This window comes from Plecotus auritus (genome assembly GCF_963455305.1).
Source record: "Plecotus auritus genome assembly, chromosome: 8".
In the NCBI taxonomy this organism is placed as follows: Eukaryota; Metazoa; Chordata; class Mammalia; order Chiroptera; family Vespertilionidae; genus Plecotus; species Plecotus auritus.
The window spans coordinates 80,797,248-80,814,655 of record NC_137782.1 but is presented as its reverse complement, the minus strand read 5'-3'; the positions used below and the strand labels follow the sequence as shown (position 1 = coordinate 80,814,655).

General features: G+C 39.1%; 2 protein-coding genes across 4 annotated transcripts in view; both read right to left on the bottom strand.

The window, feature by feature from the left end:
- The window catches only part of KAT14 (lysine acetyltransferase 14), a 35,845-nt gene extending 24,445 nt beyond the window's left edge, over nucleotides 1-11,400 (bottom strand). The window contains exons 1-3 of one of the 3 annotated variants that reach the window (XM_080685837.1): nucleotides 10,729-11,400; nucleotides 8,776-8,894; nucleotides 4,349-4,470 (exon numbers count right to left, since the gene is read on the bottom strand). In XM_080685837.1, coding sequence (XP_080541963.1) covers nucleotides 4,349-4,470; nucleotides 8,776-8,894; nucleotides 10,729-10,987 — 500 coding nt within the window. In that variant the 5' untranslated portion in view covers nucleotides 10,988-11,400. The remainder of the gene's footprint in view (nucleotides 1-4,348; nucleotides 4,471-8,775; nucleotides 8,895-10,728) is intronic. The other 2 variants (XM_080685838.1, XM_080685839.1) reach the window with 2 other exon arrangements.
- On the bottom strand, nucleotides 11,272-15,590 carry PET117 (PET117 cytochrome c oxidase chaperone; the record flags this gene model as incomplete). The annotated part of the gene is made up of 2 exons (XM_080685840.1): nucleotides 15,421-15,590; nucleotides 11,272-11,430 (listed from the first exon to the last, which is right to left on the bottom strand). Exons 1-2 carry the CDS (start codon nucleotides 15,568-15,570, stop codon nucleotides 11,272-11,274), a joined length of 309 nt encoding a protein of 102 aa, XP_080541966.1. The 5' UTR covers nucleotides 15,571-15,590.
- Between the last annotated feature and the right edge of the window lie 1,818 nt (nucleotides 15,591-17,408).

Below are 17,408 nucleotides of genomic sequence, written 5' to 3'. Positions count from 1 at the left end.
ATTAAGGTCTTCTCGGGTCATTTCTGAGCTTGTGCCTTCCCGAGCACGTGTAGTGACTTTCTAATTTCCCCTGTATATATACAGTATATATGTAGTTGCTTTTGAACATCTTAGCCTTCAATGTCTAGCTCCAAAAAGAGAACAAAGAGAAAAATAAAGGGGAGAGAGGAAGGCACCAGCCTATTAATCCCTAAACTTGGTTCAATCAGAGGGAAAGGGGCTTGCCACAATAGGGAAGGTGCAACAACAATGGCTGCCCACCTTTGTCTGCAACATTGTGATCAGTAGCAGCAATCAGTGATCAAAGCATAGATCACAATATTTGGAGGAGTGTTCTTTTTGTATACCCTGGCTCCCATAAGCTGTGTGCAAGCTGCTCTGAGAGCATGCACATTGCTGCCTGCTGCAGGCTGAAAGGTGTGGGATAGGCAGAAGCTACAGTGCTAAGAGTTGAAATTGATTAAAATGAACAGCAATTTACTGTACAAACCTTCCCCTGGAAGTTGCAAGTCTTTAACAGACTCCAAAATTCCAAAATAGTTACAGCAGACAGATTCTACAATTCCAATGTCTAAGTAGGGAGACAGATTTCTGATGCTTCCTACTTTGCCATCTCCCCAGAATCGTCATATAATTGTTTTGAATTTTAAATACTATGAATGTGCTATCTCATATTTCATCAAATATAAGATCTACTGATCTTAAGATACATCATTTTATGTACAAGAAAGGAAACTATCAAATTTTGTCACATCATCACTACTTGTAAGATATATCCAGCTGTCAGAGAAATCAAAATTTGAAATATTATGCATCTTAAAATCAATGAAATATAGTAACAGAATAAAGCATTCCAACTATTCTTCAAAGGTATAATCAAAGTTATACCTTCTGGAAGAATTCAAGGCTAGGATTGTAAAAGCAAATTAAATGATCACACACAATGGCAATTAAACTATAGTAATTAATAAAGCTTTTGTATACTTTTTGTTTCTACAATAGGTACATAAAGTTATTTAGGTTAGCCCCAAATAATCCTTTACACACTTAAACTTTGATAAAAATTAAAGGCATAAAAGCAAATCCTGTAAATATCTGGAAGAAAATGTATTTAAATTTAGAACTTCATTACACAGTATACTATTCGCTTAGATCTTTTTTTAAAAAAATTGATTTGAGAGAGAGAGAAAGACCGATGTGAGAGAGATACATCGATCAGTTGGCTGCCTCCTGCATGTGCCCTGACCAATGATCAAACCAGCTACCTAAGTATGTGCCCGGGAATTGAACCTGCAACCTTTTCGTGCACCAGACAATGCCTCAACCAAGTGAGCCACACAGCCAGGGCTATTCGCTTAGCTCTTATGGCAAATGAGAAATGGTTATTATTGTTAGGAATTTAAAATATGGTCTATGGATAGCAGAATTAAAATCTTTAGTAGTTATAAAAAAGTTGGACTGTAAGTGCTCTTTTGCAGCGTGGTCCTCTGAGGTGTAGTAACTCTGTGTATCTTCATACACAGAGACAACTGCGCACATGGTAATCACATCAGGGAGCAGTTTCAGGTGACTTTCCAATCACTGATGTTTAAAGCAGAGTTCCCAATAACAGTAACAACAACAACAAACAAACAGAAAAGAAAAAAAAGACAAAAACAAAACAAAATAAAATAAAGCAGAGTTCCCAAAGTAAAGGTTAGCATTGTGCAGGAAACTGAGTGGCAAGGAATCACAGAGTAATTTTTCCTTCTCTTTCACTCCTTCTGGTTAGATCAAGGAGAAAGTTTGTTGCTTGAAATTCTAACACATGTACCCACCCCTTTTGATCAAGAAAGAAGGTCTCAGATTGCCTCAATAGGCCATGGGCTCCAGCTACAACTTAATGGCATTGTTTTATTTTTAGTGCATTTATTTTTATAGTTTCATTATATTTATGGCAAATTATATATAAACATTTTGCTCACAAAGGCGGTGTGAAGTTTCTTTTTAAAGTGAATGTATTTTTTAAGTGACTTGTTTTAAATAAGTAAATGATAATTCAAGTGATACATTACTATGGCCCAAACCACTAGTCTAATGGTTAAACTACACAGCAGCTGGAAAGTAATTAATGCCTTTTGGTAAACGTATTAAAAAGAACAGGCTCTAGAAGTGAACAAATGACACGAACAACTTCTGTTAAAATAACGGCAATATCCTTAAAAACAGGCAATTTAAATCCAAGTTCTTCCAGAAGACAATCCATTAAACAGAGCAGCACTGAGATCATGAAAACATTCCAAGATCTAATTTTATCCATTTTTCCCCTTTTTTGTCCCTTATAAATGGGATGTATTAAGTCCCACAAATAGTGCTAAATCACTGAACTAAGACAACAGATTTCCTTTCTTTAAGAAAAAGAACCAGTTATACTGTCAATTCTTTTCTTAGTACCACTAAAATTACTCAAGAACAAAAATAACTTCTTTTGTAAAAATGTACTGAATCTATTCTATTTTTTCCTCACAGCAAGTCTTCAGAATGTCGTCCCTCCTTTTAAATGCCTTCCCTGATTTCCCAGCAGCATTAGCAGAGCTGTGACTTCTCAGCACCAGAGGAAATAGAGGCTGTAGTGAGTTCAGAGTGAGGACATGTACAAACTCCCTGCTCTGACTTGCTGTGATCAGAGCCTTTACCTATCTTGTCTACAATGACCCTATATGCAAGATTTATGAATCTCACACAGGACTTCAGATGGCAATTAACAATCAGAATCTCAAACAGAACTGACCAATCCAGTTGTGAACTCATTAATCTCTAAATAGCAATAAAAATCTTAGTAGATTCACATGAACATTTAGTTAAAACATATGGTCTCAAGCTCTGGCCAGTATGGCTCAGTTGGTTGGAGCATTGTCCCGTGTACAAGAAGGTCAGGTTTAATTCCCAATCAGGGAACATAACTGGGTTGCAGGTTCAATCTCCAGTTGGGGCACATACAGAAGGCTACAGATTACTGATTAATGTATATTTCTCTCTCCACCCCCCCCTTTCCTCCTTCTCTAAAAAAACAAAAACAAGCAAACAAAAAAATACCATATGGTCTTAATATCTGTGCACTGACATCCCTAAGTCTGATGAACTAAAACAGCTACCAAGGAGGAGTGCATTTAGCAGCAAAAAAAAAAAAAAAAGCATTAAAATGAAAAGAGGGATGAATAAGCTGTATGTATAATAATGTATCTAAATCTTGCTAAGCACTGTCATACCCAAAAATATAAAACTGTTTCTCCATTCTAGTTAATAAAAATAAATACAAAATAATAAGACTCTATTAATGAATAGCAATATAAATAGGTGCAGTCAATAACTGCCATTATTTTTCTTCTTCTGATAAGGCAATGATTTTAAAAGGATAGTAATAATGCTATCTCCTCCAATTAAGTAGTTACTCATCCAACTATTAAACAGCCTCATTTAATCAAACTATTTTTTAACATTCTTCAAATCTCTTCAAAATCTCTTAATGCTCAGTATAAACCAATAGTTACTTCTCGAAATAGGATGAGTGACTACACTTTTAATAGTATATACTTCCACTTTGATTTTTCATAAACAAGTTTTTTAACTTAAAAAAGGAACATTTTCTGGATTACAAAATTCTCTGTAATTGCCATAAGCAAATGCATACTCTTAATTCTCTAGAGCAGTGATTTTCAACCAGTGTGCCACAAGCATTTTTATTTTTATTTTTTAAAATAATTCTTTAGCCGAAACCGGTTTGGCTCAGTGGATAGAGCGTCGGCCTGTGGAATGAAGGGTCCCGGGTTCGATCCCGGTCAAGGGCATGTACCCTGGTTGCGGGCACATCCCCAGTGGGAGGTGTGCAGGAGGCAGCTGATCGATGTTTCTCTCTCATCTATGTTTCTAACTCTCTATCCCTCTCCCTTCCTCTCTGTAAAATATCAATAAAATATATAAAAAAATAAAATAAATAATTCTTTATTGTTGAAAGTATTACATATGTGCCACAAGAATTTTTAAAACATGCAATACCTGATTATTTAGTCAGGGGCACTGACCTCTTTTCCCTTAGGTTGTCAAATAAAAAAAAAAAATGGCAATAGCCAACACAACAATAGCTGTCCAGTGTGAATAAATCAAAATTATACCTTTTCTCTTTTTTTGTCAGACTGGCAAAAATGTATTTTTTGGTGTGTTGCAGAATTTCAGTAATTAGTTTGTGTGTGCCATGAGATAAAAAAGTTGAAAATTGCTGCTCTAGAGGGCTACACTAGGCTAGCTCAAATCTTATATTCATTCTTTATATCTTTGTTCAAGTATAAAATTTTTTTAAAAATCACATTACCTATTCCCTAGTAAAAAAGTCCAATGTTTCTCAATAAAAGCACAGATATCCTCTTTCCACCTGAAATAACCTTGACGTCCACTTCCTTCCAGAGACAAGTTGTACATTGCCAACATGACAACCTGAAAAACAAACCAAACAAGGACTGGGACAGAAGCATGATTAAGGGTGTTAATCTTGAGGGAGAAAATTTGTTGTTTTATATTCTAAATAGAGAACAGAGGGAAGAAAGGAAGGATAATATCTCGGAATATTCTCAGTATAGAATTTTACTTTCTTTTTTGCTCTCAGATGAGTCTCACTAATCCACTTAGTTATGTGCAGTCTTTCTTTACGTGTTACATATGCAGGGTTGCTGTGTGGTTGACTATGATAAATAACCGCTGTCCTGGGCGAATCCGCAGCCCAGTATCCCTCCATCCTACACAATGCAGAACTAACAAGTGTTAACTACTGGCCATCAGGAGGCCTCTGGGTATCTACTACAGCCAGCATCTTGACCAACAGTGCTAACTTTATTGAATATTTTGAAAATCATCCCTGCATATTTTTCTAAGCTCTTTAGAGGGCAGAAACAAATGACTCAGAATTTAAGAGCTGAAAATAATGTGACACACCATCTACTCAGTACTTAATCATTTTTAGCTGTGCAAACCTTTCTTCAAATGAAATCAGCAATCAACAACGGGTAGAGACCTGAAAAGGCCTGGCTCCTCTGCCCCTTCTCAAAGGGCTCACTCCCCAGAGTTCAATCTGAAAACTCCTAATCTAGAACAACCTGGTTATTTTACAGATAATAAATTCATGGCCCCGAATGGGGAAATATTTTCTAGGAGTATAAATAACACATGCTCATTGTAAAAGACTTAATAATAGAAAAAAGAGAAAATAAGTACGTAAAGATCACTTTAAATCCACCATCAAGAAATAATCAGCCCGGCCGGCGCGGCTTAGTGGTTAGCATCCAGGTCACCATGGAGAGCACATGCCTGGGTTGCAGGCTCGACCCCCAGTGTGGGGCATGCAGGGGGCAGCCAATCAATGATTCTTTCTCATCATTGATGTTACTATCTCTCTCTCCATCTCTTTCCCTCTCTGAAACAATTAAAAATATATTAAAAGAAATAATCACTTTTAACATTTTTAGTGACTGTCCTTTCAGACATTTCTTTTTGTGTCTACATGTAATTTTGTAATTATGTAATTTTATGTAAATGAACAAAACTATACAAGCTATTCAAAACCATGTCTTCAACCTAATAAAAATAATGATTAATTTTGGGCCAATGAAACTGAAAAGGGGACAGAGAATCTAAAGGAAAAAAAAATCCTGCCTGGCAGGTGTGGCTCAATGGTTGAGCATCAACCTATGAACCAGGTGGTTACAGTTAGACTCCCAGTCAGAGCACATATCCAGGTTGTGGGCTCAATGCCCCGTAGGGGGTGTGCAGGAGGCATCTGATCAATGATTATCTCTCATCATTGATGTTCCTATCTTTCTTTCCCTCTCCCTTCTTCTCTAAAATCAATAAAAATATTTTTTTTAGGATGGTGAAGACCTGGGAGGTGGGTAAGAACTGGGAGGAGGGGGGTAAAGAGGAAACAAATGGGAGACATCTGTAATACTATCAACAATGAATAAATATATATATAAACATATTTAAAAATTTTTTAATCCTTAAATAATTATTTCCATAAGGAGTGTCCTGAAGCTGTAAGGAATCTAATAAAGTGCAATTCATGGCCCATCATGTGGGTTCACAGCATTAACTCCCAATGGTACCACGAGAAGACTTATGCCTGAAGGCAATTCTGCTGCTTCCACTGAATTTCAATTTCCGCCAACCTTAAACTTGTAAAACTTTTGGATGGCCTAACAAATAATTAACCCCATGAACAGATTTTTCAAATTCTTTCACTGATTTTTGCATCGGGTCTACATCAACCAAAAAGCAGTAATTGTTCATGAGGAGTTACTATTTAATGGATATGGAATTTCAGTTTGGGAAGATAAGAAAATTCTGAAAATGGATAGTGGTGATGGTTGCCAAACAATGTGAATATACTTCATACCACTGAATTGTACACTTAAAAATGCTTAATATCTTAAACTTTTACGCTATGTATATATTACCTCAATTTTTAAAAGTTACTATTCAAGAAATACCTAAGGCAGTACCCTTACCCAGAAGTTTTGACTTCAGGTTAAAGACAGTAGTACATTATTAAAATGTTTTTTAAGTGTTTTTCCCTAAGGCAGTGGTCAGCAAACTCATTAGTCAACAGAGCGGCAAACCCGGGCTTGCGAGCCGCCGCAGTTTGCCGACCACTGCTTTAAGGAAAGCATGAAGTTTGCCGACCACTGCCCACTCTCAGACTCCTAGAGTAACCCAGAAACAGGATTCACTGTTAATCTCAGTGGTAGATACAGAAGTATCTATTAATTTACTTATTTCCGATACTATTTTAATTTAATTTTTTAAATATATTTTATTGATTTTTTACAGAGAGGAAGGGAGAGGAATAGTTAGAAACATCGATGAGAGAGAAACACCGAACAGCTGCCTCCTGCACACCTCCCATTGGGGATGTGCCCGCAACCAAGGTACAAAACTTTCAGACTCCAAGGCTGCTAAAGCTGTCTAATAACTAAGACATCTAATGTGCAAGCTGTCTAATAAAGCTCTGATAACTAAGACATCTAAGGCTGCTAAAGCAACTACAATTTACAAGGTCGAATCTGGGACCTTTCAGTCCGCAGGCCGACGTTCTATCCACTGAGCCAAACCAGTCAGGGCGAGACTGAGTTTTTAAGATGCCAACAGAAACACTGATCAGTAGCTTGCCAAGAACCAGATGTGTCTGATCTAAGTTATGATTTCATCAGACCAGTATCATCTACCACCTATGTGTCTTTGGAAGTAAAAAATAATTTTCAAGGGATGTTAGTTTAACTAAATGTGCAAACTGAGCCAATATTACATATTCTGAGCAACACAATAAAAAACTACTTTTTCTTTTAAAAAGAACCTTCACAGAAAACTCACATTCTTGAAAATAACAAAAATACATATATTTGCTCTTCCATATTACAGCTTTTGAAAAGCTACTTGCAGGCCAAATGCAAATCTGCCTACATATGCACACATCAGAATAACCTATTAATATTAACCTGACCTTGGCTAGAGGCAGGTCTCATGTATGCTTCGAAAAAAAATATTGGAATTACAATATTCATGGGACTATATCCCCAATACAAACTTCCTTTCATTTTCTACTCATATATTTTCAGACAAGTCAAAGACTCACTCTCTCCATTCAGCACTGACAGATTTCATGACAAGCTGTCTAATAAAGCTCTGATAACTAAGACATCTAAGGCTGCTAAAGCAACTACAATTTACAAGGAACACCTGAAGGGGCCTAGATGGTATAATCTTTCTCATTACCCTGTTCATTTCCTTCATAGCAAAAAAGTGCTATAGGTAACTAACTTATTTGTCTGCTTAGAACATAAAATAAATGTCTAGAATGTCATGCCTGGGGCAGGGGTTATAGCTGTCTTGTTCATCACAGTAGTTTCTAGGCACTCAATATTTTTTGAATCAATAAACATAAAATTGAATGAGCATAATTCATTCATTTTTAGAACTTAAAGACTATATGTACATTGTGCCTACTATAGATATACTAGTATTAATATAAAAACAAAAAAAAATTAATATAACCAAAGATCAATAAAAAGCTATCATTCAGACTATATAGTTGGATTATGGTATTGGTATTGAAGATGGTTAAAAGTAGACATAGGGCCCTGGCCGGGTTGGTTGGAGTGCTGTCCTGTAAAAATTGTGGGTTCAATTCCCGGTCAGTGCACATACCTCGAATGTGTGGGTTCGATCGCCAGTTGGGATTCGGGAAGCAAGCGATTAATGTTTCTCTGTCTCCCTTCCTCTCTAAATTAATAGGGTGAGGATTTTTTAAAAAGCAGACACAAAAAAATATTCAAATAGGTTTGCATTCAAACGCAGAAAAGTGGATTATGTTGGTTTCTGCAATCAACCACATTATGTCTTCCAAATTTATTTCCTATGTGGCCATCTTTACAATTTTTAAAATGGTTTCATTGTTCAAAAAAAGGCTGCCAGAAAAACGTGAACCTCATTTTCAATTAAAATCAAAGTTTGGTATTATGGAAAAAATGGTATCGTGTGTGAAGTTTTCAAGTATCTCAAACCCAATTCACTAAGTTAGCAGTGAGTCCCGTCCAAAAACTCCTTTCTCCAGATTCAATATATAATTTTCATGGGGAAATAAAACCCCTCCAAACAGCTCAAAATCTCATATAAGTTCCTCTTTCTGTAGATATTCCAATAAATTCCTTGGGAACCAACCTCCTGAATTCTATAGGAAGAGCCTTTACTCACTTGCTGCCATGTTAGCTTCAGCCTTTCATACTGCTCCTTGCCATCTTCTGAGCAATCGGAACAAGTAAACCTAAAAAAATTATCACCCTTAAGGTAACTGAGCTGTTCCCTCAGCTGACCTAGGAGAAAAACAAAAAAGTGTATCATAGATTTATCTAAGAACAGGGGTAACTCAAAGGTTTAATTCATTTAGCAACCAGATTTTAAGTTTCCCATACTGTTTTTCCTTTATTTCAGCCAGTTAATGATAGAAAGAGGCGGGGAAAGGAATAGAGAAGATTTTTATTCTTCCAGCATCAGTGTATGCACATGAAGATCGTTGGTTCCCTAACTTTTAGAAGAAAGATATTGGAAAAAGCAGTTACTATTGCTCACTGGATTTTCCAACTGTTAACATTCCAGACTCCTACAGGTCTCTTCACACATTCTTTCAAAAATACCCGAGCTCCCACCGAGTATCAGGCACTGGGCTAGGAAGTGGGAATACTGTGCCCAAGACAGGCATAGTAACTGCTCTCAGTTTACAAATTCTGTAGGGGAAACATGAAGGTAATCACAACAGCACAGTGGTTCTCCATCCTCACTGTACATCAGAATGGTTTTGTTTTAATGTCTTGGCTTACCCCACATGAAATAAATCAATCTCTGAAGTGGAGCCTGGGTCTACATTTTTAAAGTGACACATGCTCTGGAAGACATGAAAACCACTGCAGTAGTAAAGGCAATGTGACAGCACATAAAAGGGGTGGCCGACCCATATTGGGAAGATAGGAGAGCTAGAAAAAGTGGGTTCTACAGGAGGACTAGAATTAGCCAGGGGAAGAGAGGTGCTTGTGTGTATGGGGGGAGGGCATGGAGGCTAGAGATGAATATTCCAGAAAGAAAATTAAAATGTGCCGAGTCCCAGGGATAAGAAAGAGTTGTTTGTAAAGAATTAAAAGCTCATCCTAACAGCAAACGTCTGTTTATGTGTGAGGATAACAGGATACTAGAGAGAGAGGCTAAAGAAGTTAGCAGGGGCATAATCATAAAGGGCAGGTTAAGATGTATACTGTCAGGACAAGGAGAAAGCCATTGAGATTTTCAGGCAGGATCCTGAATTAATAAGCAGAAAGAGACACCTCACAAACAAAAACTACCTATAATAAATTCCAGATTTGTTTTCTGTGAAAAGTTATGTTAGTAGTAACTATTAATCTGAATAGTTGAATCTTCAACAAAAACATTTCCACATACCAGAAAATAACCCACTTCATGATTATCTAGTTACAAATTCTATTACACAAAGAATTCCTCTAGTGCGTACGTCTTTACTAGTCTCTGCCTAATAGGAAAATGCTGTTGTGGTAAGACTCATGATGACTGGCAAAGCATATCTTCCTTGAGAACTAGGAAGCTAGCAGTTGAAAAGACTGAGTTGAAAAACTAAAGTTATCAGGGGAGCATGTGTGTGTGTATATAACTCTTGCCAGCAGATCACAGAGGCCAACAAGAGAAAACAAGAATGATCCTAGGAAAAAAGAGCACAAAACACTTTAATCTGCTAATTCTGGCCTTACATCAGCCTACAGTAGCAGGAATTTTCCATGTGAGTTAAATACTAAGAGTAATTTTTATGAACTTGAACTTTTATTCTATACTGGGCCCTAAAGTCTTAAGATAGCCTTTTTAGAAAAATCTGGCTAATTTCTTAAGTAACACAGGATATCCAATTTTCTAGTCTTTATTGGGTTACCATCAAGAATGTTATTTTAACAATGTGATAAATATCAACAGTAATTTTTATTAGTATAAATGTGTCTGTTTTATATAAATTTTTAGTTAATCAACTAAACTAAAAATATAATAATAATCCTTTTATTTAGGTCTATTTACATTCACGTTTTTTTTTCACAGGTTAGGAAAACAAACACATAGAAACTGACAGATCAAAAGAATAGAGAAGCTCCTTACTGGCTGGTATCCATTTTTGGCATTTGTCACAGAAGTAGGACAGCTGCTCCTCCATCCAGGACACATCTCCTTCATCACTGTTGAGGGAATCCCCACTCTGATCGTGAGACAAGTCCACTGATGCCTGGTCCTCCGATTCAACAATCAGGAGAGTCTCCCCCTCCACTTCACCCTCCTCCAGTCCTTCTGAGGTAGAGGTTCTTGTGGCTTCATCATCATGGCGACTTATCAAACTACCTAGATGGATGTTACTATCCATCCCTTCTTTCTCAGAGGGTCAGAAGTGCTTTCGTAACAATCCTAAACTCTGACCAAGCTTAAAGAGGCTTTTATCAGGATTATACAAACAAAAACTCTTCAGAAGAGTGTCTGCCCTATTCTCTACTCAGATATAATGAACTTTTAAAGTAATAATTTAGTATAATCCATTGTCCTTTTCCTTGATTGAATTTAAAAGGACAGTGACCAAAAAAAGGTTGAAAATCTTACTAAGCTATTCTCCATCAACACACTCACATGCACACACACATCAATATTTCACATTCATTTCAAGTCATGTTTTTTGAGATCCTTTGCCAATAACATCTTCTCTCTTTCGGCTTCAAGTTGCTCAGTCAAAATAATCTGTTCTCCCAAAAGACGAATGTTTTCTTTTTTCCGATTTTGCCTCTCAATGTCTCTGATCACTCCGTCACGAAGCCTCTAAAAATGTAAGAAACAGATTTCAGTAGCACCCTGAACAGGTGGTTCCCATCCTTGTTACATTCAAAACCAAATAACAGTATTACCAAAATACACTTAAAACTTTCAGACTCCAAATACCCAACTACTATTTTAACTTTCTCTATAAATGTAAAATGTAATAAAGAAACCATCAAATTAATCTGGGAGTATGCTATAACATAATCACTTAAATGACTATTGATCATATTATAAGAAATTCCTGAACATTTATTATAGAAAATTTTATTATTATTATTATAGAAAACTTAAATGGAAATAACAATTAAAAAAGAAAAACTGTCACTATGTTGAATTTTAAAAGTTTAATTGATATATGACACTTAAAATATTTGGTAAGAATTACTACAGTAACTCTATGAACTACTTTCCTGTTAGCAATTTTCCTAGCTGAATAAACATCAAAGAAAAAAAAAGACTGCTACAATACGAACAAGCTATAAGGTAGATGCAAAAAAGTAAAAAACCCAGCTTCTAGTATACAAAGAGAAAAAGTAAAAATTATACAGAATTACTAATCAATTACGTAACAGAGAGAGAAGAAAAAAAAAATAGAATGCCACTATCAGAGGAAAAATTAAAGGCCCATCAATGATAGTTACTTTGATAAGCACTAAAGAACATGGACCTGGTACGAAAGATGAGACTTTTTAAAGCAGGCATCCTCAAACTTTTTAAACAGGGGGCCAGTTCACTGTCCCTCAGACCGTTGGAGGGCCGGACTATAGTTTAAAAACAACTATGAACAAATTCCTATGCGCACTGCGGGCCCGGGGACGAGTCAGCTACTAAGCAGGACAAGCAGCGGCACCCGATGGGCCGGATAAATGTCCTTGGTGGGCTGCATGTGGCCCGTGGGCTGTAGTTTGAGGACCCCTGTTTTAAAGCATCAATCCAGTCATGACTAATAACTAACATTTTATAGTCACAGGTCACAAAATGCTCTAATAAGTTTCTCCTTGTGATGCAGAATTAATGGCGATAAGGGCAGGGGTCTGAACTTTTTTTAAAAAATTATTATGATGTCTATTTAAGACACTTTCACCAAGTATCTACTTGCTGGACCTCGAGGCCTAGAGCTGCATTCCCTATTATGGGGAGAAGAGGATCCTAAGACTAATAACTCAACTGAAAACCAACTTTCTTGATCACTGAACCATTGGCAAGACCTCCAGAGACAGAAATGGAAGTGCTCATTCCACTCCTCCCTCCCCAATTTTTCTGATCCTGTGCTCCTTACACCACCCCACCCCCAAAGCTCACACCTTCCACACCTGTCTGAGATCCTACCCTTTTCAGAGACTTTAGTACATGCTTAGGATCTTGCTCTGCATCCATCATTTGCTATCTTCCTCCAAGTTTCAATGTGTATGCTGACTGCCTCCCACATCTTTCCTGTGAGGTCCACTTAACTATCTTACGAACCACCTCACTTACTAACCATGAAGGCTTCTCCACTATTCCAATTCTAACACCTAGAACTCTGGTTCCTCACGTAAGTACTACTTGTTTTGCAGGGTTCCCATGAGGATTAAAGATAATGTATATAAAATGCTTAGTACAGTGCCTGGTATGTAGTAAACAGTCAAGAAACAATAGTCATTATTTCTTGCTTCCTTGAACCTTCTTACATATCCACCATGTCAATAATTTGACCAACTCTTTCCCACTGCTAGAAAGTAAGCCCACAATGAATGATTGGATGTAAGATAAACACAGGTTATTCTGGTCAATCTTTTCTTCATCTCTAACTTTCAAATGTCTAAATCTACCTGTTCCACTCTAGCAGGCAGCCAGGGAGGGGAATCCTCTGGGTCATTTTTATTTTTAAAAAAATATATTTTTTATTGATTTCAGAGAGAAAGGGAGGGGAGAGAGATAAACATCAATGATGATAGAGAATCATTGTTTGGCTCCCTTTTGCAGGCCCCCTACTGGGGATTGAGCCCAAAACCCCTGCACGTGCCCTTGACCAGAATCGAACCCAGGACCCTTCAGTCCGTAGGCTGACGCTCTATCCACTAAACCAAACGGGCTAGGGCTGGGTCGCTTTTAAAACATACTTAATCGCTTTTAAAACATACTTAAGCCCAGCTAGTGTGCCTCGGTGGCTGAGTTTCAACCTATGAACCAGGAGGTCTGAGTTTCAATCCAGATCAGGGCACTTGCTCAGGATTTCCGGCTCCAACCAGTGTGGGGCATGCAGGAGGCAGCTGATCAATGACATCACTGATGTTTCTATCTCTCTCTCCCTCTTCCTTCCCCTCTGAAATCAATAAATAAAACGTACCTAAGCAGAATCCTCATGCCCAAGAGATTCTGATTTAATAGGCCTGGAGTAGGGCCCAGCCTCAGCTGCATTGTAAAAACTTTCCAGGAACATCGGGTGTGTGGCTAGGTTTCAGAACCAAGCTCTAATAATCCAGCCCTACCTGACTCTCTCGGAAATTCCCTGTTCACTGACCTCAGAGCTATATCTGACACACACTACTCCATCTCAATTTTTCTTGGGATCACCATCTTTTTCCTTCTTAGGAGGAAGATTCCTGCCTCTATTACAAAAGCTACACCTTTAGAACCCCAAATCTCTAGTCTCTTCCATGCCCTTTCATCATTAATCATCCCATTCCGTCCTCCACACAATTCTCGTATCTTCACAGGCTTCCTCTCCTCTGATTTCCGTGGATTGTGAACACCGAAGACAAAGACCTCATCTGCTTCATATCTGAATACCCAGCACACAGCACAGTCCAATGCAAGCAATGACTTTATTGATTCAGGTCATTGCTTTCACCCTTGGCAAACTAGGCTCTATCAATACCCGCGCCAAGGTGTCCTCTGAGAGTTCACCAATGATCTAGTTCCGGTTCTCACAATCAACACTCAGCGCTGTTTTCAATCAGTTAGGAGCGGCTTTGCTTCCTTATCTTTGGTTCCCAAAAAGTTCCTGGCACACAGTGATCAGTCATTAAGCGTTTACTAACTTGAATAAAAAAGAAAGTATGGGCAGAGAGACACAGAATGGACGGTCAGGCCAATGATCAGTAAGTCAGGATATTTCTAGGAATGTAAGTACCAAAAAAATGAAATTTGGAGGCTGGTATCGTTGACGTTCACAGAATCTAGTTTTCAGGGAGATCAACCAAGAACTGTGTGTGTGTGTGTGTGTGTGTGTGTGTGTGTGTGTGTGTGTATACATATACATATATATACATACATATATATATATATATATATATTTTTTTTTTTTTTTTTTTAAACCATGGACACAGACAATAGTGAGGTGAAGGCCGGGGCGGGGACCAGGGACAGGCTAGAAGGGGTCAATAGGGAAGAGAAGGGACACGTGTATTGCTTTCAACAATAAGAAAAAAAAACACACAGAACCACAAAACAACATACAAGCATCTCACCAAATTACCTTGGCCAAAGGCACGAAGGCGGATGCGGGAATGCTTCTTTATCGTGGGATAAAGTCTTATTAGCATTTAAACACCACAGGACCAACCTTGGGCCTGGGGGTGAAGAGAGGCCATAACCTGCTGAATGCACCCCAAGGAAACGCTTTCCCCTCCTCCACTTTCTGCGGTCCCAATGACATTCTGAAAGGTCGCATCACTGCAGGCTGGCTGCCACTAGAAAACGGACCGCTCACCACCCCACGGGCGTGCGTTCGCGGGAGCCAAACTTCAGCGCGGAGGGCCCGGGCTCCCAGGCGCCCGAGGCGGGAGGGTGGCCTGGACCTCGAGGGCGCACGCGGCCAGGGGGGCTGCAGCGCCCCGGGCCGAGCCCGCGACAGTCGGGTGAGCGTGCGGGTGCTGGGCCGCGCCGCCGCTGGGGAGAGGACGCGAGAGAAGGAAAGACCAGGACCAGCGGGAAATCACGCGGAGAGAACGGAGACCCCAAGGCCGCCGCCGCCGGGCCCGGAAGAGACCGTCACGTGACACCGACCTGCCGGTCCTGCCGCTGGTTCAGATGCACGCCAGCCACTGTGACCGTCGTCAGCACCACCGAGAGGCCCAGCACTAGCTTCGATCTCCTCGACATCCCCGCGCCGGGCGCCCCCTCCCACCACACTAGGGCCTGGGTGCCGCCGAGCATGCGTCGCCGCCAGTGCGAGCCAGACCCGACCCCCAGAGCGCAGATCCCCAGCCACTGCGATGTCGGCCGCCGCCGCCAGGCGCGAGCAATCGAGAGCCGAGCGGCTCCGCAGCAATGCGACTGCGGGTGGACCTGGGGAACGGAGGGTTGCTCTCTCTACCCTACAGGCGGCCGGGTTAAAGCACTCCCAATTCAAATTCTAAATTAGAGCCCCAGCACCTCGTCGGGGTGAGTTGGAGGGTTCCAGGCCTGCACCTCCTCATTGTATCACCTCCTCCACCACCCGTGGAGATGCTGACCCAGGTGCTTTGCTCAATAGCAGCTTCACCAAACTCAGCCCTCATTGTCCCTTTGGCGGGACAGGTGCCACCAGGAGATGGAGTTTTGCTAGTTAAATGTAGACACAGTCACCTGCTTTCACCTTGACGTTGTGGGGTGGCTGGTCAGGGACTGATTTTTCTTAAAATCGTAGTCTTCTGCCTAAAGAGCCTGTTGAGTGGGCAGCGACACCTCCTTGCCCCCTGATATGAAAAGAGCTGGTTACCTCCTTGTCCAGGTAATCCTTAAGAGATCACTTTGACACCCTTAGCTTCAGTTCCCGCCATTTATAAAAAAAGGATTCCTGAGCCCACATCACTAGAAACATAAATGATGGAATGAAGGAGTGCTTCGAGAATAGCTTAAGGTACTGTCCAATGTGTAGAAAGACGTTTGGCTTTCTAATGAAGAGGTATTGTCATTAAATTATTCTTTCTTACTAGAATTCACAGAGAATAAACTTTTCCTATGGAAACAACTTTGGATGATATTAACTTGGGCTCGATCTTAACCTCACCCAAGGGCTTCTTTGACATTCATTTCTGTAGTGCTTTGCTATTCCAGCCTAAGTTATGCAAGGGTAAATGGCATGATTGATACTGCTCTTAAGAAATGTAATACAATAAAACTAAATAATAAAAAAGTTAAAAATACCCTTTCAAATGTCATTTTGTTCACAATATATTTCTCAGCTGGAGGAATGTACCATTGAATTGGAAAACAGGAGTCTTGCCCTAATAGACCTTGAAGTTAGAAGCAATTTGATTCAGGGTGTTTTTGCATATTTCTGTAAAGAAAAAAAAACTATTAGACTATTTTTAATTGTCTACAATTAGACTACTTTTATATTGTCTTCTCCAGATATAATTTCCCTCTAAGTCAATAAGACTTCAACATGTCCTTAGACTGTAGCCTAGAGAGTTAGATGGTCTTTCATCCTGTCATCACTAATTTTTCAATGTCTTAAAATATTTTGTTATTATACTTTTGAAAGATCCTTTAAATGTTAACAGTGTCAAATTAAATGATGGATTATCTGTTTAAGTATTTATAAGCCTGAGCAGGATGTATTTGTATGATTATTGTCACATAAATTACTATGTGAGAGAATGACTGCATGCCATCAAACACTAAAACCACCTTTTTCCATTGTTAATATGATTTCCATCTAGTCTAAGTATATTTCTAAGTGTGTGCAGTGTGTTTGAACAAAAGCAGTTTTCTGGGACAACTTGAAGAGTTTCTAGTAATGAATACAAGCCCAGACTTGCTAATTGACTTTTTATTTTTTTCTGACAAACTTTGACTGAATGTGCCAGGAGCAGTGGATTCAAGGTTCCCCCATCACCACGCCATCCCTCAAGCAGCTTAATTTCTGCAAGAAAGACAGACTGGCATATCAAATAATCACAATTTAAAAAGCAGTTTACAAGTAGGAATGGTTATGGACTGTATGTTTGTGTGTCTGCCTCCCCCCGCCCCATTCTTATGTTGAAATCATAACCTCCAATGGCATGGTA